This window comes from Cygnus atratus, chromosome 12, assembly GCF_013377495.2.
Source record: "Cygnus atratus isolate AKBS03 ecotype Queensland, Australia chromosome 12, CAtr_DNAZoo_HiC_assembly, whole genome shotgun sequence".
NCBI lineage: Eukaryota > Metazoa > Chordata > Aves > Anseriformes > Anatidae > Cygnus > Cygnus atratus.
In genome coordinates, this window is record NC_066373.1 from 1,570,934 (window position 1) to 1,591,905 (window position 20,972).

General features: G+C 54.2%; 1 protein-coding gene across 2 annotated transcripts in view; it reads right to left on the reverse strand.

Moving 5' to 3' along the window:
* ACSF3 (acyl-CoA synthetase family member 3) overlaps positions 1–20,972 on the reverse strand; it is a 58,505-nt gene that overhangs the window by 22,577 nt on the left and 14,956 nt on the right. For both annotated transcript variants that reach the window (XM_035566312.2, XM_035566311.2), the window contains 4 exons: positions 20,384–20,538; positions 19,747–19,892; positions 13,996–14,108; positions 3,083–3,209 (listed from right to left, as the gene is read on the reverse strand). In XM_035566312.2, coding sequence (XP_035422205.1) covers positions 3,083–3,209; positions 13,996–14,108; positions 19,747–19,892; positions 20,384–20,538 — 541 coding nt within the window. The remainder of the gene's footprint in view (positions 1–3,082; positions 3,210–13,995; positions 14,109–19,746; positions 19,893–20,383; positions 20,539–20,972) is intronic.

Below are 20,972 nucleotides of genomic sequence, written 5' to 3' on the forward strand. Positions count from 1 at the left end.
TGGGGACCAGGACCTGCCAGCTGAGTCGTGGCCCTGCCGTGCAAATCTTCCGCGGGGGGGGAGGTTTCGGGTGGGAGACTCGAGGGGCTGCAGGCCTGGTTTTGCAGTGGAATTTCAGCCCCCTCGCAGGCTGCAGCAAGCAGGGCACCTGAGAGCAAGGGCGTGCAGGATGGGTGCTGTGCGCACAGAGGCAGCTGGTTTGAGAGCCTCCTGCAGCACTGCGCGGTGTCAGAACCAGGCCTTCTGCTGCAACCCGGGCTTCAGGGCTCCTGGGTGAACTCAAATCACAAAGGCAAAGGAGGGAACGAGCTCCGGTGACGCGTTCTTGGCTCTGTGTGTGCAAACTCTGAGCGCAAGTGCCCAGGTAGAGCCCCAGGCTGCCTACGCTCAGGAAAAGCAGTAATACGTGCCCTGCGTATGGCCCTGGGCCTTCCCAGCCGCCGGGCACCCTGCCCTTGTGCCCTGTCTCCGCGCAGTGCCACAGCAGCCACCAGCCTTTCTGGTGACACAGGCACCACGAGGCGCAGCACGAGCAGCGCTCGTGGTTCCCTTGCGGTAATTACTCTTCATTTGCTGACCCGCTGCTTTTTCGGAGTGCCATTAGCAATCAGCAGAGTGCTAAATTACAGCCGGGGAGTTATCCACGCTGCCTCCAAGTTCGCTCTCTCCAAATCTCATTCCTGCCGCAGCTGAGCACGTGCACCTCTGTCCTTGGGGAGTGCAGGAGACCTGTACCCTGCCAGCTTGGTCTCCTCTCCAAAATTAACCACCTCTGCTGAATGTGGGCTAATTCACCCCCCGGGTCCCGGGCAGCACCAGCTGGTTATTGCACACCACAGCCTCTGTGGTTGTGTGAGGTGGCTTCTCACCACCACACACGTGTGAGACCCCCGAGGGAGAGGCAGCACCCATCCCTGAAGGCTGCCAGCAGCGCTGGGGGCAGGCAGGGCGAGCTGATGGGTCTCACTCAGCACCACCAGCTTTTTTTTCTTGGAATAAAGCAGCCCTGTCAGCCTGGCAGTGAGCAAAGATGGAGCAAGCAGTCAGGAGAGGGAAAAAAAAAAAAAAAAAAGAAAGGCAAAGAGAGGGGAATGGGGTGGGGAAGAGAATGAAGAGGCTGTCCTCCTCCCGAGGCTGCTACCAGGGGTACCAGAGGCTGCCTGTGCGGTGTGTCCTCAGCACCCTCCGACCTGTCCCCAGCCCCAGGCGAGTGTCTCCGCTCCCCTCTTTATCCCCAGCTCTGCGGCTCCGCTCGGCGAGCGAAAGGGTTAAGTTTAATTTATACTGATTTCTATTTAATATCATTCTCTCCCCGTAGGAGCCGGCAGCTGTGAGCTGATTGTACTCTCTCATTATGCAGTCTGTATCACTAATGGCCTGTGACAAAGGCATGCCATCTTCCAGGCCTTACCCCCGAGAGCCAATTAAACACACATACTCCCTTCCTGTTTGCAGCGCATTACAATGAAATTAAACTGAATTTCAAAATCATTTTCTCCTAAAGACATCTCTTTGCAATAATTAATGCATGCTATTCCTTTGCATCTGAAATATTCATCAGGAGTGTTGACTACAAAAATTTTTAGAGCTGATTGCCCCGCACCCGGCGCTGTCTGCCCATGCTCCAGCACCAAATGTGGCCCTGGCCCAGGATCGGGACCTGTGGTGACAACCCTGGCAGGGCAGCCCCGGGTCTGGTTCAGAGCAGCAGTGATAATAAATCACGGCGTCGTCACGAGTTGTCCATAAATACGATTACAAAGCGGGCATCAGAAATCCAGTCTGGTGCTCCTGGCTTGATGGCACTGCTAACGCGGGGTAAAAGGGGAATGGGAAAGGCAGGGCTGCTTGTACGTGAAGGCTGGGCCATCATCAGGCATCCCACCCTCCTGCACTCCCAAGATTAGGGGACGGTTGGGATCAGCACCGCCAGACAGACGCGCTGTGGGCGTTTATCCCAGCGTCCAAACCGCTCGTGGCCTGTGGCAGAGGCATCAGGAAGAAAGGTGGCCAGAGATACGAACCGACCGCTCAAACGCCGGGACCAGAGCCTGCAGAGCCACCTCAGGGCACCGCCACGCTTGCTGTGGGCACGGGGCTAGTTTATAATTTAATCCGAATCGCAGAGCTGTCCCGGGGGACGGGAACCTCTGCCCGAGGAGGCCAAGCTCTAGCGCTGCATGCGGCGCGCTGTGCACAGAGCGGGAGGCGTAGTTCAAAGCACATCACTTATTCATGGTCTGTCACGTCTGTTCCGCTTGGGAAAAGCCTTCAGCACAGTATCCTCTTGAATTTGTTATCCCACCTTACGGACAGGATCAGCCTTAGTTCTTTTCTGAGGCCTTGCCGCCCCAGCCATGGCTGCTGCAGGTAGGGCAGTCGGGGCTACACCCGCTGCCAGCAGAGCTTGATCATAACAGGATTTTTTTTTTCTGTTTGCAAACATTTGATAAAATCTACCAAGGTGCACTGCAATACGTATTGTTACTACTAGGATATTATCTTCTGGTGAAATCTGGTGAAATTTGATCTGAAGGAATCAAACACCAGAGGTGTTCCCGTCCCTAGAAACATAAAATATTTGAAAAATGTTCCTCACTCCCAGTCCAAAGGGAAAGGCAAATCCCAGGAACACCCAGTAAAAAAAAATTCCTTTGCATTTCAGAAACATACCATGTAAAAATAAAATGAGCCCCAGATTCAAAACAAAAGGTCTCTATTTGGAAGACGCAGACCTCTCACTCTGAAAAATTTCAAAACGCGACATCCTGGCAATTCTGACACTTTCCCAAACTGCTTCCCTGTTGAGGACACTCACCGTGATTCTCCTCCAAAAAGCTCATTTAAATTGAGCCACACCATGACCTGCTGTCAGGTGCGTAGGGCTCAAGTCCCCAGGAAGCACGATGCTGGTGTGCTGCGTTTCCAGCAAACAGCCCCGAACATCCCCCGTTCCCTGGCTGAATAATTAGGGACAGTGCACATGAAGAACCGACGTGAACCCAGATCCCGTTCTCCAGACCCAGCACAGAAAACAACCGACCTCCCTCGTCCAGACGCCGTGGGCAGAGCAGCACAGTACCTGTTTTGAACCAGCCGTCGGGTGTGAAAGCGCCTTTTGTTTCCTGGGGTCTGTTCCAGTACTCGCGGAACACCGAGGGCCCCCTGACGAGCAGCTCCCCTTCTTGGCCTTCAAAACCCGGAGTCACCTGCAACAAGCCAGGAGGGAATGAGAGCGAATTCTGCCAGGGAAACCAACCCGTGCGGCAGCCCCAAAAATCCCCTGGCCCCGCTCGCTGCCCTGGAGCCAAGCGTGGTGCAAGGAGAGGGATGCTGGAAGGGCATCAGCGGCACGCAGCATGCAGGGCTGGTACCACGGTTTGCACCCTCCAGGCACCCTGTTCGGGGCATGCACCCCACTGGGAGCCCTGTGGCTGTCTCTGTGGCAAGACCGTCCCTTCCCATGGCAATTAGGGGACGGATGAGAGCAGGCCACGGAGACTGCACCCTAAAAAACCCCCACATCCCAGACAAGGACATGTCCCATCCCCAGAGCGCTGCTGCCCTCCAGCCCTGTGCATCTAGCCGTGACAGCAGCAAGCAAAGGGTTAGTGGCTGGCTCAGCCTTGGGAGTAGCAGCCAGGGACGCCGGCCACCAGCTGCAGCACTTGGCCCTTGCGGCAACCTGTGGCCGGGCTGGCAGCGGGGAGAACCCCTGCCGTTCCCGGGGGAGGCAGCACAAACAGCCCTGCCGCTGCAGAAACGGGCTGCGGCGTGGCGAGGGGAAGGCAAACCCAGAAGGAGCACCGAAGTGAAGCCAAAACTGAGCTTCCCGGGGAGCTGCTTCACCAGCTGGTGGGGTTTGGTCTCCCCAGCTCTTCCAGAAATAGAAAACGGGTTACTACAGGCTAAAAGTCATGGCTGTCCCGCAGCAGGTGGGAGATTGGATGCTGACGGTGGCAGCACGAGCGCCTCGTGCCCCTCGCGGGCTGACTGCGGGCCCCTGGGGGCTCAGCACCGTGCTCCTGCAGGCAGGAGGAGGCAGCGGGACGAGGCACGCTCCTGCGACTCCGACATCCTGCTGTCTGCTGTGTTGATAGAGAGAAACCTTCGCTTCCCCAAACTGTCAATCTGACACTATTTTTTTTTTCCGAGGAGGTGGCAGGAAACACCATCTGATTTGTTCTCCGGGACGCACGGCTTCTTTCGGGCTCACTGCGAGGCAACGGCTCTAGTGACAGCTCAGCACCCTGCAAACCTGCACGGGCTGGTTTTCTATGGCAACAGAACCGAATATCCTGCTGTTATGGAAACTAGAGACTCACGGGAAGGTCGCAGACCTGCCTGACATGGCACGGTGTTCGTCCCTCCCGCACGTACACTGCTCTGCAATTCCTGGGCTGGGAGACGAGGCACTAGCGGCACGGGTGTAGCACTGCCCGTGGGACCGTGTTAACCTCAGGTCCTTTGCAGGGAAGATGTGCAAAAACCCCTGCTGTGAGAGGAGGTCACTGCGAGAGCTGCTCCAGCCCCTCACGGAGCAGGCACCTAGCGGCAGCTCCCAGCCACTCTGCACTGGAGCTGCTGCAGCACCGACGGGGTTCCTCTGGGACCCTGGAGCGAGCGGTGCCAGGAACAGGGCCACGAGGGAAACCAGTAACAGCAGTCCTGGAACACCAAGCGGAACCACAGAGCAGGGCAGGCTTTGTATCTCCGCAGTCTTTGATGGGAACAAAGCTTTCCTAACAGAAAACGCTCAAAAAGCTGCTTCTAAGGTACCGTTTGTGCTTTAAGTCACGTCGTCCTGATGTGTTGTCTTGGAGGACACGGTGACACGGGGCTTTCTGCACAAACAGCCCAGGCACTCCGCAGAATCGCTGTTTCCTTAAATGCCTCAGCACGTCAGGAGCCGGAGCGAGCCCCCAGAGTCCTCGCTGGGCACTATCTCCACCACCCTGGAGGTGCTGCAGGATAAAAAGCTCGTTACTGCTGACAAGGGGAGCTCGGCTGGACCACGGCAAGCTGAGGATGGTGCCGGACCGGGGCGCCCCAGGGGACCTTGGAGAGGGAGCCTGAAGACCAGACGATGCATGGGCACAGGAACCCCTGGGGTCTAGAGAGCCCAGGGCCAAACCTCGGCACCCCCATCGGCAAAGGGGCACGAGGCACAGAGCCCAGAGGACACGTCGGAGCCGCAGCGCATGGGACACGCCAGGCAGGCTGCCAGCGCTGCCGCAGTGGCTGCCAGCTCTTCTGCCGTGTGGCCGTTTCCTCTCCCTCCTTTTCCTGCTGGCCTGGCCGTGGCACCACAAACCAAGCAGCTTCCCCGAGCAATTCCATGAGCCCAGTGCCACCAGTTTCAGCTTTGCCCTTTGGGAAGCACACCTTGAACTCTCCCCAGGCCGATCCCACCCCGTGCGCTCTCCAGCAATCCCTGGTGCACCCCACCCGCCGCGCCCCGGCTGGAGACAATTCACTATGAAATCTTCCTCACACCGCAGGCATTTTAATCACCAGTGTGAGCTCCAGCACCGGTCCCTGGAGCTGTCAGCACCAGTCCCTGGAGCCGCCAGCCTGCCTCCGGCTCCCCAGAAAGTGCTGGGAAGGGGGGCAGCAGAGGTAAGCGCCCGCGAGGACCTGCCAACAGCTGCCTCAGATTCCTCCACAGCCCCTGCCAGATTTGATGTCTCGCTGAAGGTGAGCAGAGATGTAAATGTGGCCATGCCGAACGCCTCCATGCCCCCAAGGCAGGGCACGGCACCGCCGCTGCCCCGGGGACCAATCCTGCACGGCGTTTACCTGCGCGCCGCTGCTTCTGCTGTGAATCAAACCTTGAACGAGCTCCAAATTTCCTGTCAGATCGAGTCAAATTTTGGCAGAGGCTCAACCCACGTCTTATCTAGAGCAGAGCTCCTTGGCAGCAGGCACCTCCCTGTTGTGTAATTTAATGATGTTATGGCTGGCTTGCAAACAGTAAAACAGAAAGGCCGTGACGTTATCTTAATAGGATTTTGCTCGCTGAACTCCGAATGTCACTGGCATTGCTCCCCAGCGTAGCGGAGAGGACGCGAACCACCCCGGTGCCAGCAGCCTGGGTTGCCTGAAAACAGCATCAGTAAAAATTCAGGGTTCGAGGCATTTTTCTGCTACAGCCTCTTGCCTCTGATCCCTGCTAGGACCACGTGTACGCACCCAGCCAGCCCGCTGCAAGGCAGGGAAGCGGGCGTTTTTGCGGCAGCGGTGTGGCTAGCTGGTTTGTTTCCTTTCTCCTCCAAATCTCAGCGGTCCCCGTTGTTGATACACTGGAACCGCGTCACAAGCAGCTGCTGAAAGCATCAGCTTGCTAATTGCACAGATATCCTGGTCTCCGAGTGCCACATTTTAATGCATGTTTCGACTGCTTTAATGCATTCGAGCAACTTTACCAGAGAGCCCCCACGTGCCCTGGCAGGCTGCTGCTGCTCGAGAGCTTTCCGCTGCAAAATGCACTCGGAGAGTTGAGCTGGGCCAGCCGGCGTGCTAGATACGATTACATTTTCCACGCATGGAAATAAAAGGTTGTAATAAACCCTTTGAAGGAATAAATCTGGGTGATTATAAACTGCATGTTTTCGCTGCTTCCATTTTACCTCTTCATTAGCAGGAAGCGAGGGTGGTTGGTAAATAGCTGGGAATCCCCACTTGGCAAGCAGCCCTGTGATTTGTTCAAAGTGGCCATTTGTTTTCTTGTGGTCTCTGATCTGTGCTGTGCCCCTCTCCTCCGGGAGCTGCAGGAGAGGAGTTTCTAATGGACGGTAATGGAATTAGTAGCTTTTATGGAGGCAGACGTACGGCAGCACGGCTTTCGCTGGGAAGGAGGGGAGGCACGGCAAATGCCTGAGCAGAAACATGTGGGAGACAAAGAGCGAAAGTTGAAAGGCAGGTCTGTAAGGAGAGGTAATAACTTTTTATTAGACTGATAGAGCGGGGAGGAAGACAGGCACGCTTGTAGGAGAAAAAAAAAAAAAAAAAAAAAAAAAAACCTTCTTCAGGCTGGAAACAGCAGCAGGATGCCACTGGTTGGCGTCAGGAGGAAACAGCCAACTTCCACCAGACCTCTCCTTCCCCCAGCCCCAAAATAATTACCTAAACCTCTTTCCTGCGTGAGCACCGGAGGCTCAGGGCTGCGGAGCTGAGCACCTTCTCTTAGGGGTGCCCACCAGGGATGGCACAGCCCTCGCTGAGGGGAAGCGCAAGGCTGGGTGGGGCGGTGGCAGGAGGGCAGCACACGGGGACCCTTCATGCCATGCGGGTCTTGAAACATTTTTCTTTCATTCCTCCCCACTTTTCCTTCTATCCTTGGGTCTCCACTCTGTGTTTCACCCCACCTACCCAGCCACAACCTGGTTTTCTTTCACAGGCCTCTTTCTTCACCAGCAGGGCTGCCAGAGCAGGAGGGAAGAGCCCAGCACGCATGGGCTGGGCACCATCACTGACACAAGGAGAAAAAGCAAAATCATTGACATTTGGGGGGGGAAAATTGCTTTTGCAACACTGCCTCCTCTGCCACAGCCGGTACCGTGCTCCTCAGCTTGGAAATACTTGGCGCTTTCCCCACCTTATAAATAAGTGATTACTGTAATCAAAATAATTAAGCAACCCAGCCTTTTAAGTGACTAATAGAAGACAATAATTTATATGTGCGAGGTTTATGGAAGTGATGGAGCCCTTTTAGCAGTTCTCGCAGAGCAGTAACTTTTTTAAAACGAAGAAGCAAACTAAAACCCATACCAAAGCATGGAAAATAAGGGAACAAATCCCAGAGGAGCAGCAGGAGATGGTCTCAGCTGAGGGCACGCTCAGCACCGACTGCTCCCGTTTTCGTGGCCACTTCTGCCTGTTCAGCTCAATGCTGGCAGCTTGGGGAGAGATGCTTGTCCATAAGCCCTAGCTTTACGAACCCACATCCTATTTTTTCCCTGTCATTCGCCACGCTCAGCCAAATCAACCACAGCACTTGTGCACAGCTGGGGAAGGCAGAGGATGGATGCCGAGCCACGTCTCGCCGCCTCCGTAGCCACCATCAGCACTTCCAGATGTTCTCTGCCCCTCCGAAGACCCCTCACTCACTCCTTGGGGATTTCGGTGGCCACGAGAGCCCTGGTGACACAGCAGAGCCTTGCCACAGCGCAGCCTCCAGCAGCTCAGCACCCACAAAACCCAGGGGAGCTCCGGGACCTGCTGGGACCCTGCTTCTCCAGCACAGGGGATGGTGCTGCACCCAGTCCGGGCCTCTGGGACCACGGAAGTGAGGACGTGTTTACCTGCCTCCTAAAAGGAAGCTGGAGACCAATAATCTGCTCGACACCCCCTTTTAATCACTGTCTCCCTGGGTCATATTTGAATGGATGTCCTCGAGGTGCGAGGCTTGGTAGCGCAGTACCAAATTACCAGGCAATCTGATCTCTCATGCACATTCATAATTAAAAATTCCCTGCTAAGTTGCATGTTTTTGTAAAAGCATTATTTTTACTATGAGCTCTGTGTCCTGCAGCATCCTGCAGAAGGCAAGCAGGAGGCAATTTAGACACAGAACAATTTTCCTCCTGCTGGAAAAAGGCAGATTTCTGCTCCTCAGGGACACGGCGCAGCGCTAGAAAAAAAAAAGCAAAAAACAAAAACCCCAAGCCCAGACTGTAATCTACAAGGCCACATTTCACATCTGTTTTTGTAATGTTAACTTTTATAAAAGGGCTGGGAATAACACAATCAATTTACTTTTCATTTTGGAAGGTTATAAATTTAAAAGCAAGGCTGGTGCACGGCGGAGCTGGAACGCTGAAAGTTATTCTCAAAAAACCCAACCCTCTACTTACAGCAAATGCTGCTCCACTGAAAACAAAAGTGACTGTATATATTTTGGGGCAATACCGACTTTTAAAAGTTACCACACTGATTAAGTCCAGATGATTCCAAAAGAACCACGGAAAGCAACCAAGGTTTGGGAGAGGTCAGTCTTCCCTGCCGTTGCTCCACGGACCCCAAACTTCTTGATCTATATTAACTCCATAAATTAGCAGTGTAACGCCATTCCAGAAACGCCAACAGCTCTCCACTCTGCTGTTCTCATCCCTCTTGTTTGCAGGCCTCAGAAGATAATAAACGAGGCGAGATGTCAGCACATCTTCCCACTCTCTCGGCTCTGTTCATTAGAGGCAGGCTCCCGACGCGCACTTGCAGCGCCCGCTCTGATTCCGGGCTCGGGGGCAGGCAGGGTGCCAGGCAAGGATTCAATTAGTGTCCCACCTCTGCTTCGTTTTTCATAAGCCTCACTTAAAAGTCGAGGTCAGCAGGGCTGTGACGTGCTCTGACTGCAGACGGCCGCGCTGCCCAGCAGCCTCTAATTGCTTCCTGGTGCTAAGTGGCCCCGAGGCGGCCGCTGCCTCTCCTCCCCGGCTGCAAGCTCTCTGGGGCACAGACTGCCCCTTCTGCTGGTCTTCTTCAGCATCTCCCCCACCTCGTCCTTGAGCAAACGTCTCCGAGATGTGCTACGGCAGCCGCAGCCTCCACAACCCGATGGAGAAATACATCGCGGGACGAGGCAGGAGCGCAGCTCCTTAGCACGCGGGCTGAGCCCACAGAGCAGAGGGATTCAGGGGTGAGGCTGCAAAAAAAAAAACAAGCAAGGGGCTGCACGGGCAGAGCTGCTTCCATCCCACGTCTCACAGCACGGGAACAGGAACTCCCCAGCTTCCCAGGCTGATCCACTGGCAGACGGCTCTGATACAGAGATAGAGAGAAGGGCTGAAGACCGAAAACAGCCACGATGGGAACAGAGAGGAAGCCACCCCTCGTCCTTCATGCTGGGACAAGCAGGGTGCCAGCCTGGCGAAGGGAACCAAGGACAGAGATCCCAAGGCAGCGGAAAGTCCAGGGGGAAGTCCTTCTCCCCCTGCAAGGGGGAATGAACGCATAAAATGATAATAGAGAGATTAATGGATAGCTTGAGGGTGCTGTGACCAAGGTTAGCCCAAAGGAAGCACTCGTGGAAGGAGGGTTGTTCTTGACAGATGGACTCAATTTGAACGCACAAGGAAAGAGTCTCCTGGGATTGAAGCTGCTCCTGTGATAAGAAAGGCTTTCAGCCAAGAAACACAGGGACGTGGTGCTAACGTCATCTACCTCCACCTTTACTACCAGGAAAAAGAAAAATACAGCTACGGCCTCAAACAGAAACCATCAGACAGACAGAGAGGAGGCAGGAGTATAAATACCAGTAGGAATGCAATTACTGACTATGTTGACTAAGGAACTGGATGTGGTCAGTAAGAAACAGCTCAAATGTTTATGCAGTAACGAAAGCAGCCCGGGTAACAAAACGGAGAGACTTGTATTACTTGGGCAGGACACAAAGCAGGGCACTGAGGGGATGAGAGGAACATGGGGAAACAGCAATCATAGCTGGAGTATACAAAACAAGCAGAGTCCAACGCTCAGAGGGCTCTGGAAAGAGTTTTTGGAAGAAGTAAGGGCAGAGGCAAACAGCAAACAGGAAAAATGCAGTGCGTGTTTACCAAAGGTGGATTGTGCCAATGACCTGAGGACTGAGGTTCCAGATGGGGGAAAAGCAGCAGACCTAATCCCAGCTGCCTTCCACAACGTCCTCCCCACGCCGCCTGCCTGGGAGGTGGTTACTGGTGGCAGAGATGATGACCTGAGGGCAAGGCTTGTGACACTGGCAAAGCCCTGGGTGGCGGGATGAAGTCCTGCAAGCCCCCGTGGTGGCAAGGCAGCCTCATCAGGCACTGTCTGCAGCCCAGCCTGAATTTCACCCAAGTCCCGCGCAACAATTTGACCCTAGGTGCAAGCATCCTGCAAGGCTTCAGCACCATACGGCCCATCCTGCACGGGCAGCAGCAAGCCCCCGACGGGAGGTGGAGGTGGGGTGCTGGAGGTGAGGCTGAGCGTCGAGAGACCAGCACACGTGCCAGGAACATTTCGCAGTGCAGCCAGGAAGCACGGCGATGCGACGCCCAGGGGAAAAGCCAACTCACACCAGCTGCTTCAAAACACCCCACGGACGAGATGGACGGAGGAAAAAAACTGTGCAAGAGGTGCCCGTGTGACTGCACCTCCCGTGGCACCTGCCCCACGTACACTGACAGCACCCATGGGAGCCTTGTGGGTGCCCAGACCTTGGAGCAAGCCTGACTTTCCCCGCACACCCCCGGCAGCTCGGTGGTGACCACGCACCTCCCCGCCGGTTCTAGGAAGGTCTCAGCAGACCGTGAGCGAGGTGGAGCTGCCCTCCAGAGGGTCTCCAGCGGCTCGGAGCCCTGGCCCCAATACAGGGCAAGGGACTGGCTGTCCCCACACCGGCAGCCCCGCGGCTCGCTGGCACGGAGGGGCTGGCGAGCGGCAGCGAGCTGCTGGCAGATGGCGGAGACGTGGGGGGCACGGGAAGGAGGGGCCGGGAGATGCTGGTGGCTGTGGGGAGGAACGGCCGCAGCAGAGCCGGTTCCCGTCCAGGACGACAGCTTGCATATGGATAAACAACGAGATAATTACAACCTTGAAGGAGGGGGGGTGAGGGGGGGGGGGGAGAAAAGCCCGTGGCTGCAGCGTCCTCCTGCTGCCAGCTCCTGCAACCCATACGTCCTGCACGGCTCCCTTCGCAGCCTCATCGCAAGGAAATTACTCGCCATAAAAGCCCTGGCTGGAGCACTGCATCAGATACAGCTGTGAAACCATTTATCTATTGATAGACCCCTATTGTCAGGGACTGGGGCTTGGCTTTCGTGCGAGCGAGCAATTTGGAAAAGCAAAAAATAAAAATAAAAAAAAAAATCCAACAAAAATGACAACCCAGAAAACCTACCAGCCAACAAACAAACAAATAAAGAAGGAGAGAGACAATACCCAACAGCTCGCAGGGTTTGCAGGCCTCTGCCAGCTGGGAAGCTAAGCGTATGAAATATGCATCGCAGTGAACAAAGCAAACTGAAACGCTCAGCGCTGGAGAGCTGTAACCCTTTCCTGCGCACAGGAGCCAGGCACGGGGAGAGCGACGTCCTGAGCTTGAGCCGAGATTCCAAAAAGTTAAGGGGAAAAAAGATGAAAGGCATCGGGGTGGTGGGTAAAGAGGGGCGCTGACACCTTGCTGCACCCAGGCTCTGGGGTTAAACGCGTACTGCTGAGCCTACACGGTCAGGTTTGGTGTTTAGGGACTGCTTCTTAGTGAGCTGGGGTGGCTCCGAGCAGGCGAAGCTGCTGCTGTCCCCCAGTGCCCGCTCCCACACCTCCCGGCTCCCCGGGGAAGCAGGGGAGGAAACGCTTCTCCGAGCACTTGAAGGATGGGATCTCATCTCCCCAGGGCACCTCGCTCTGCACCGCACGCCCGAGAGCTGCTCTCAGCCCGGGGTGCAGCAACAATTAGCAGGTAGTGGGCACGGCAGCACCCAGAAAACCTGAGCGAACTGGAAGTGGGCGAGCACGGGGCTCCTGGGTGCTGCAAGGAGAGCGGAGGGCTGGAGCACGTGGGTGGGAGGCATCCAGCACTCTAATCAAGGGACAGGGAAAAAAACGAAGAGAGGCACAAAGAGATCCAGCAAACTTTCAGCTAAGTAGATTATTGATCTTCGGGGCGTGCCAGGAACCAGCTCTGCAAATTGCATCAGTCCCCTGCCGCGAGCTCGCGCAGTTACTGGATGGCGGGGCAGAAACGCTCCCCACCTCGCCACCACAATGTCCCCAGGGTCCTGTCTGCACCTCGCTGTGCAGGATGGCGACGTGCCCCAGGGGTGGCACATAATGGCAAGCAGAACCGTCCCTGGCACGTAACGGGAAAGGCGGTGTGAGTGGGGAGCCGGCGGCTCGGGGCAGGTCTGTTGAGCGATGTTGTCAGGAGGGAGCAGAAGGCTGAAGCCTCAGCCCAACACGAGCGGGGAAGGCGCTGACCTTGTGAGGCTCTCGCTACAGCTAAGCAAATAATTTCCTTGGCAAACGCAGGCGCTCGCAGGAAGGGGGGGGGGTGGGTTCTGGTTCCTCGCAGCCCAGGCGAGGTGTGAACGCCTCACAGATTGCCCTGACAATGTGCCTGACCCCGTCACCGAGATCAGCTCCTCGCGGGAACCGCAGGGATGCTGAGAAGAGACGGCTCAGAGCTGAGCTCTTGGCGGGGCGCTCAGCTCCTCACCGGCTCCCGCAGGTACCCGTGGCCCTGCCACGCTCCCTGGGGATGGCTGCCCTGCAGCACAGCCCTGTGCTCCCCCACGGCCAGGACCCGCTCGGTGCTGGCAGTTTCGTTATTATCTGGGCAGGAGGAGCACAGATGTGCACCGCGCTCCCTGCGTACGGAGAGAGGTCCCTGCCCTGAAAGTCGTATAATTGAAGCAGACGGCAGGCGTTTATTGCGCCGGCCGGGCTGCTGGGAGGTGTTTATTTCCTACAGGGGAACCAGCAAGCCATTACGTGACATTTGGTAATTTTTCATGTCGTCGGTACCAAACCACGCAGAAATGCCCAGAGTGGGGCCGGGGCCGCGGATGCGCTTATTGCAGGGCTGTGTACGTCCTGCCCCGGCCCTGCTGCCACCTTCCTTCTTCCACCGGGACCCCTCTTCCAGAGCAGGTCCACACCACAGCTCTCACAGCCCTCAGCCACTGAGCTTTAAGCCTTGGAGCCCTCCTGCAGGGGAGGTATGACACAGTATGAACTTCTTCCACCATTACGCACCGCCCTTGCACCATTGCCCTCACCTCCCACCCCGTGCGGGGAGCTGGAGCACTCTCTCAGATGCCGTTCACCTTCGCAGTAAGGACAACACTCAGGAAGTACCACGGACATACTAAGCCATAACGGGAATAAAAGAAGGAGAAAATTCAAAACTGCACCACCGAGCTCCTGGGATAACAGCAGGGCAAGCCCCGCTCCTGCTCCTCGAGGCGTCAAAGGCTGGGGAGGAGGGAACGTTTTGTGATACGAGGCGAAGCAGCAGAGAACACAGCTGAGCACTACCTGTGTGCCGTCTTCATCTCCCTGAGCATGAACGGTGTAGGAGCGACCACCACTCCTCAAAGTCTCGGTGGCAATGCACACCTCCACCCCTGGCAGCGGGGTCCCCACAGAACCTGTGAAGGAAACGGAACAAGAGTGAAGCAGTGGACGGCCCCTGGGGAACAAAAAGGATGCAAAAGAGCAGCTGCTCTTCTATCCATGGCATCTGCAGCCTGCGCTGGCACGAAAGAACTTCCTAGCAGGGGGTTACCCTTCAGGAAGGCTTCGATCACATCATATGTCTGCATGCAAATGTCACGGCGCTGCAATACTCCGTTTGTTCGCTGAGCAGGCAGTGCTGGAAATGCCTAGGAAAACAAATGTGTCTCCAGCCCTGAACAGCCTCTCTTGGCCAGTCTTTGAAGACATCAGCACAGCTTCGTAGCTCAGTAATGAAGCTGTCTTTAAAAAAAAAAAGAAAAAAGAAAAAAAAAAAGAGCACCATGAAACTTACACAAAGATGCGAAAAGAAAGAACACAATGATTAGTACAGTGGCTCACTGCTTCTCTATAGCCTGGACCTGACAGAGAAGGCAAAGGCTTAGCAGCGTAAGAATTGCAAGGGATTATCTCAGTTTTATGAGACATCAATACACTGTATAGAAAACATCACAGGAAGAAGGCAGAGATCAAAACCACCACATTCTTCTACTGGGTTCAATTTTCAAAGCCAGGGTATCTGACACGGTGGCACAAACAACTGCTATTAAGCTCCAAAACAGTCCTGCGACCACGAGCTCCCAAACCTGCAGCCTGCAGGGCTCCCACCCTTGCTTTCATGTATGCTCTTCGTAGTAGGCATCTGAAAACCCAGCCGAAGGGGCAGCTTTGTTCCTGCAACCTCTGTCTGCCAGGGGGCTTCAGGCACAGCATTAACGACGAGTCTTGGGCATCTGCTGGCTCAGCAGGTTTCACTCCGCATCTCAATGGCACGAGGCGGCTCTTGGGGCAGGATGAGGCTCGTGGCAGGATGAGGCTCGTGGCATTCATCCCTGTGAGCTCAGCCCCAGTGAGCGTGCAGACCTGCGCCGGGCACAGAGCATCAGCACCGAGCCACCTGTGGCTTGGGAGGGCTGGGCAGGTTAAACTGGGAAGTGTGCTCTTTATTTTGAGATGATCAATTTTTCCACCTGGAGAGCATCCAGCTGGTGGTGCTTTCTAACTCTGCTCATCAGGCAGCATGCTCAGCCCAATGCAGCATGGCTGGGATGTCCCTAGAGCAAGGTGAGCAGGACCTGGAGCCCAGCACTGCCTGCCCCTCGTTACCTGCATTTCAGGCATTTGGGCTCAAGGGGCATTTTCTGTGTCCTGGTCTCGTTCTCCCATTCAAGTCCCGGAGGTCTGGTGTCTGACATCATGGTTTAGTGTTTGCTACATTGGTCAGTTGCCATGGAAATAGATGTGTCGTCGTAGCCCAGATTTATGGCATCCCTGCAGGATCAGCTAAGAGCAGATGGGCTATGAGGGAGTGAGATTTTATTGCAGCGAAACTACCCTAACAATTAGCAAATCTGGCAAGAAATAAACAGAAGCTACATGGCAGTTCCGTGATGTGTGTCTGTTCAGCTTGAGATTGCCTTCGGCATGTAGGTCAGCTAACACGGATGGCCAGGTCCTCCTCCTTCCATTAGCCTCACTCAGGCTGCTCTAGCACGGCCAGACTCACTGCCAAAAGTCCAAGACAGGCGACTGCAGCAGAGCAGGGAGGGAGAGTGGGCTACATTCTTCTCACCAGGAGTTAAGTGCCACCTGAGGTGCCGTGGAGAGGTATTTATGTATTTTAAACAGAGTCTGGTACCCGCCATGAGACTCCAGGACGACTCCAAGCAAGTTATAATTCATGGAAAACGAGCCAAATGTTTGCACGTCGAGCTTGCCAGAGCCACCTTCCAGAATTCTATGGGAACATTTTCACCAGTGTGAAAAATACCATGTGCTGACAGCCTCAACCCTAGCTAAAAGACACGGCAAGGGACAGCAGGCAGACATGGCAAGTAAATGAAATCAGGCTTACAAGGCGCATGGAGGGGAGCAATAACCAGCGCAGTGAACTGCCACAGACTGCCACAGATTTGCCAGCTCTGCAAGCCTTCAAATCGCGATCAGATAGATGCCTTCCTGCAGCATACTTCTTCACTGTATGCAGCTATCCTCCTCAGTGCAGAAAGGCAATGGCCTGATTTATGGGCAGCACTGCTAAACCATCAGTGACCGCTTCTGGTCTTGGTCTTTGAGAACCAAATGTCAAACATCAGCCAACGCTTTCAAACACATCTGAAGCCACAGAGAAGTCAACATATCCCCCATACAACGCTGTGCTTTGGATCGCATTTACAAGTACAGCTCCATCAATTTATTTCTTATTTGGCTAAAGTAAAACCAACATGCAAAATAAGCCCCTTGTGGGGAGCTGTTTCCTTATGTTCTGTCTGGAGAAGTCTTTTCGGTAGTTAGGAAAAATGACAAACTTGGAAATTGACATCTGTAAAGGCTGAAAATGCTCACAGCATTGACTAGAGCTACATGAGCCTGACAGTATTAATAAAATTTGTGTAAAGGCAACGACTAGAGCTTCTCAAGCCCTCTGACACGTTAAAATACACACCATGCTGACTCCAACAGGTCGGTGCTTGGCTGAGCAGGTCCCAGAGGCACAGCCCCAGAGCTCTTGTCTTTCTTGAGACCTGAAGCAGAACGGGGTCAGAACTCAGCACTGCCTTCCTTTTGTCACCAGCCACAACTCAGGGGTGGAACTGGGGAGAAATCCCTGCTTTCTCCTCTCGCACCCTCCCCCTGCCCTTCCAGCTCTCTCCAATTTGCGCACTCCCGAACGTTAAGAAATGCTGGCAGCATGCCCACGGTGTCAGCTCAGCCAGCCTCCGACAGGCTGCAGTCAGCAAGGAGTGACACTATTATTCTTCCACCGGTTCTCCTCTGTTTAAAAAAGTTGTCAGCTCTTCCCAGATAAATTTAATTGGCCCTGCGGTCTGTGTCCTTCGGTATCGGGGGACCTCGATGCTGTTATGTGCGGTGGTGTCCTGGGAGAATTGAAACAGGCCAACGATAAGGCACTCAACGATCTCACTGTCAACAATACACGGAGTCCCCGCTGTAGGAGCTATTAGCCGCCTCTGATCTAAACCTCCAATTAAAGTGGTGATTAGGCCCAGCGAGGCATTCTCTGCCCATGAATTATTCATCTCCCTTCACAGTAACAGCACCAGGGGGATTAGAATGAGAGCTGGTGAAAACAGAGGCATTTTAAGCAGGGTTTTAACCATATACAAGCAAACATTTATCTTTCAAATCTTTCATCTTTTCTTCTTTCGGAAATTAAAGGCTCCCACCCTCCCCTGCTCCTTCAGATCCGCGCTCCGGTGGTGCCCCGTTGTCCCATGGGGACACAGGCGGGCGCTGAGGCCTCTGCCCTTCCCCAGCCACACCGAGCGGGTGTAAGAGGGCAAGGGAGGCCCCGGACCTCTCCTCGGAGACAGGAGCTCACGAAGCAGCAGAGCAGGACCATGAGAAGACGTGAAGAAGAGATCGCTTCTGCTCCGTGTGAGGATCCTGGGCTTTACCCTCGAGATCTGCCTCTGCAGGCCGGGATGGATCACCGCTGGGACAGGCACTTTGAGCACAGCCACGTTAACTCCTTGGGCTACCCGGTGACAGGCCGTGTCATCGTTCTGAGACAAATTTCTGGAGTTGTCCACAGTCATCCCTGTCAATCTCATTATCTGCTCGCTGGCACCTTCAGCTGGGCCATGGTTTAAGGCACCGATGGCTGCTGAGGCCCAGCTTCCACCAGCACCGTGCCTCTCGCACGGTGAGCTCCCGAGCTGCTGGCAGAGAGGAGCAGCCACCAGGCTGCTGCAAACAAGGAGTCCTCTGCTGCTTAGCCACATTTATGTCATTATTTTTTTTAAATAAAGCTTTGGGCAGCGTGTGGGGCTGTGGTCAGCCACTGCCTAGCACCTGTCCCCATAACACTCAGTGCTGTCTGAGGTCTTTTCTGCGGTAAGCTCACTGTTCCTCCTGCTCCGGGCGCTGTCCCCAGCCAACCGCTGTATTTCTCAGCTGAGTCGTTCACACTGGGTACTCTGCTGTACCTGGTGACCTTACATCCTAGTCTCTAATGGGGTACTATATCAAAAGCTTTTCACAGCTCTGGTAAACTATGCCTCAGCTTCACCCATCTGTTTCCCAACTGACAATTCCTGAAATAAATTAATCAAGCCTATTCAATTGTAGCCCTCTGCCTGTAAGGTCTCTGGCTGATCCACACCTTTGTCAGATTCTTCTCTCTCCCTTCTGAAGGAAGGGCAGCCTTTATACCCAGCCTCTCTGCTCACAGCTTTATCAGGTTATTTGCCCCCAGCTCCCCTGCAGACCCAGTACTGCCACAGACTACGCACTGGCTCTGCTTGGGAGCACACGGACCCAGCTCCAGAATAAATGCTGCCCTTTCTTCATTTCTGACTTGCCCATGCTACCTTCAGTCTTATTTTCTTTCTCCTTTTGTCTCCTGGGAAATTTATAGAGCCTCTACTCATTGCCCCTACTAAAGATGAAGAAAAAGCAAACATCACCAGGCTGCAGGGACGTTCGAATGATCTCAAGCTGCACCATCACCCTGCAGCATGTGGTCACAGAGCTCATGCAGGTAGGAATCGAGTTTTCTGTCTGCTTCCTTCGCCAGCCTGCTGGAAGCACTGGCTGGGACAGGGTGGCAGTATTACAGTCACTTGGCAGAAGTAAACCACAGTTCGTATTTCATGCTGCCCCCAAGCTGTTCTCAGGTTCAGAGCCAGTGCTGGGGGAAGCCGTGGCTTCTCTCCCTGTGCAATCCCTTCAGGGGCACAGGTGCCACAAGCAGTCAGGACAGGGGTGCTGAGGGGAGCCACAGGGCACAGGACAGTCTCTGGGTAACAACAGTCCCCTGAGAGACCAAAACGATGCATATGGTGCCATGCGTGTGCAGACAGCAGGTGGGGAGGAGAAGGTGGCATAGTGGTGGGCTGGGTTGCTTGGCAGACAGATGGCCACGTTTTTAACCAAAGGGAGGGTGGGGGCATTTTATATTTTTAATGTTTTAGATCAATTTATTTCTAGGTTACATAAAACTACAGATATTGAGGAGTCACCAAGTGTAGCTAGGAGAAGTGAGGGAAGACAAGGAGAAAACAGAGCCAGAGTGTACGACGAGGTGTGACAATTTCTAATTCTTGAAGAGTTAAGAAGCTTGCACTAAAATAAGAGTGAGCAGACATCCTATTTTAAATGTTCAGTACTGATTGGTAGGACATGAGCTGCTCTGTGGAGAACCCTGTGTCAACACCCCACACAGATACATCTTCATAAAGCAGAAGCTGAAGACGCAGACCCATCACCGTGCTTGAACTCACAAAGACTTTGGAAATCATAAAGCATCCAATATGGACCCTGCTTCTAGAACAGACCTGGCCTGGCTGGTTGGACAATGTGCACCACTGTGAGCTCTGCACACACAGCTTTGCCAATGCACTATGGGCAGTAATCCCAGGGAAAGCTGCCAGCCGCTTCCCACACACTCATGGCCTCTCCTGGGTTCCCAATGCCAGCTCCTCTACCAGCACCATTGTTCATACCATAGCCCGCTCCTGAATTATGACAAGTGGTGAATAATTCACAGCAAAACACCTCTAAACAGAGTCACCCTCTTGAGACTCCTACCTGGGACACGGACTCCATGCAAAGGGTTAGAAAGCGCCATCCCAATCTCCGTCATCCCATACCTCTCCAGCAGCGTGTGCCCAGTGATGCTCTTCCACTTCTCCAGGACAGGCACAGGCAGGGCTGCAGAGCCCGATACCATCAACCTGCGCAAGAAACACCACATAAGAAAGCATCCAAGATGAACTTTGCTCCAGGGAATTTGCATTCGAACACAAGGCTACATGAAGAACGCTCCTACATAAAACCTTAAGACACAAGTTCCCAAAGCCTTTAACCAGTACCAAGCTATTCCCCACATATAGAAGATTCTCTGTCTGATATGGGTTTTAAATTTAGATGGGACTGACTCTTACAAGAGATGCTGCAGCACAAGCTTGGTTTGCGGGATGAAGTCCTTACTTTTGTGTTATGTAGGGTGACACATACAATAAGCATGCAGACCCCTTCTGGCTTTATCATGCAAGAGTGGCTCATAATTAAATAATGTCACCCCCGTTCTTGTCAGGGAGACACTAAAGCACTCCAACCTGCCTGGAAGCGCGGAGAGGTAAAGCCAAAAAGAAAACTTGCAGATCCCCTGGTACGACAGCCACCAGCAGCCCCTGCCTGGTGCAGAGGGGCAGCGCTCACCTACCTGATATTCTCCTGGCAAAAGGCACGCACAAAGTCCTGGACCTGTGGCTGAGAGAAATGCTTGTCGTAATATTCTATCAGCTTTGCATAGATGGTGGGCACTGCCATGAAGACGTTGACACGGGGAGCTTGGGAGCTTAGGAACTTCTTCCAAACCTAGAAAGGAAGCAAAGACATATATAAAAATGCACCTCGATATAAAATGCAGAGGGAAGTGATGGTCAGCACTGTCAGCACCAACTCCTCAGTGCCTTTGAAGAGGTTCACAAGCAGGGGCTCTGCAAGCAATCCACTGCGCCCCTCCACGACTCCTTCATGGTGCAAAGGGAAACTGAAATACAGGAATGCAACAGACTTGTTCACAGCAAAGCCACCTCGGGCTGGTCAGAAACAGCCAAACCTCTGACCCAGGGTGCTGCCGAGGGATTCTGGCAATTACAAACATCTGTGCCAGGCACCTCACCCACATCCAGAACAAGAGGTCCCAAACCTCGGCATGCCCCTCATTCCTTCCTTGTATCCAATCTAAACTGCCCCTCTTTAGTCTAAAGCCATATTCCTTGTCCTACCACCACACTCCCTGATAGAGT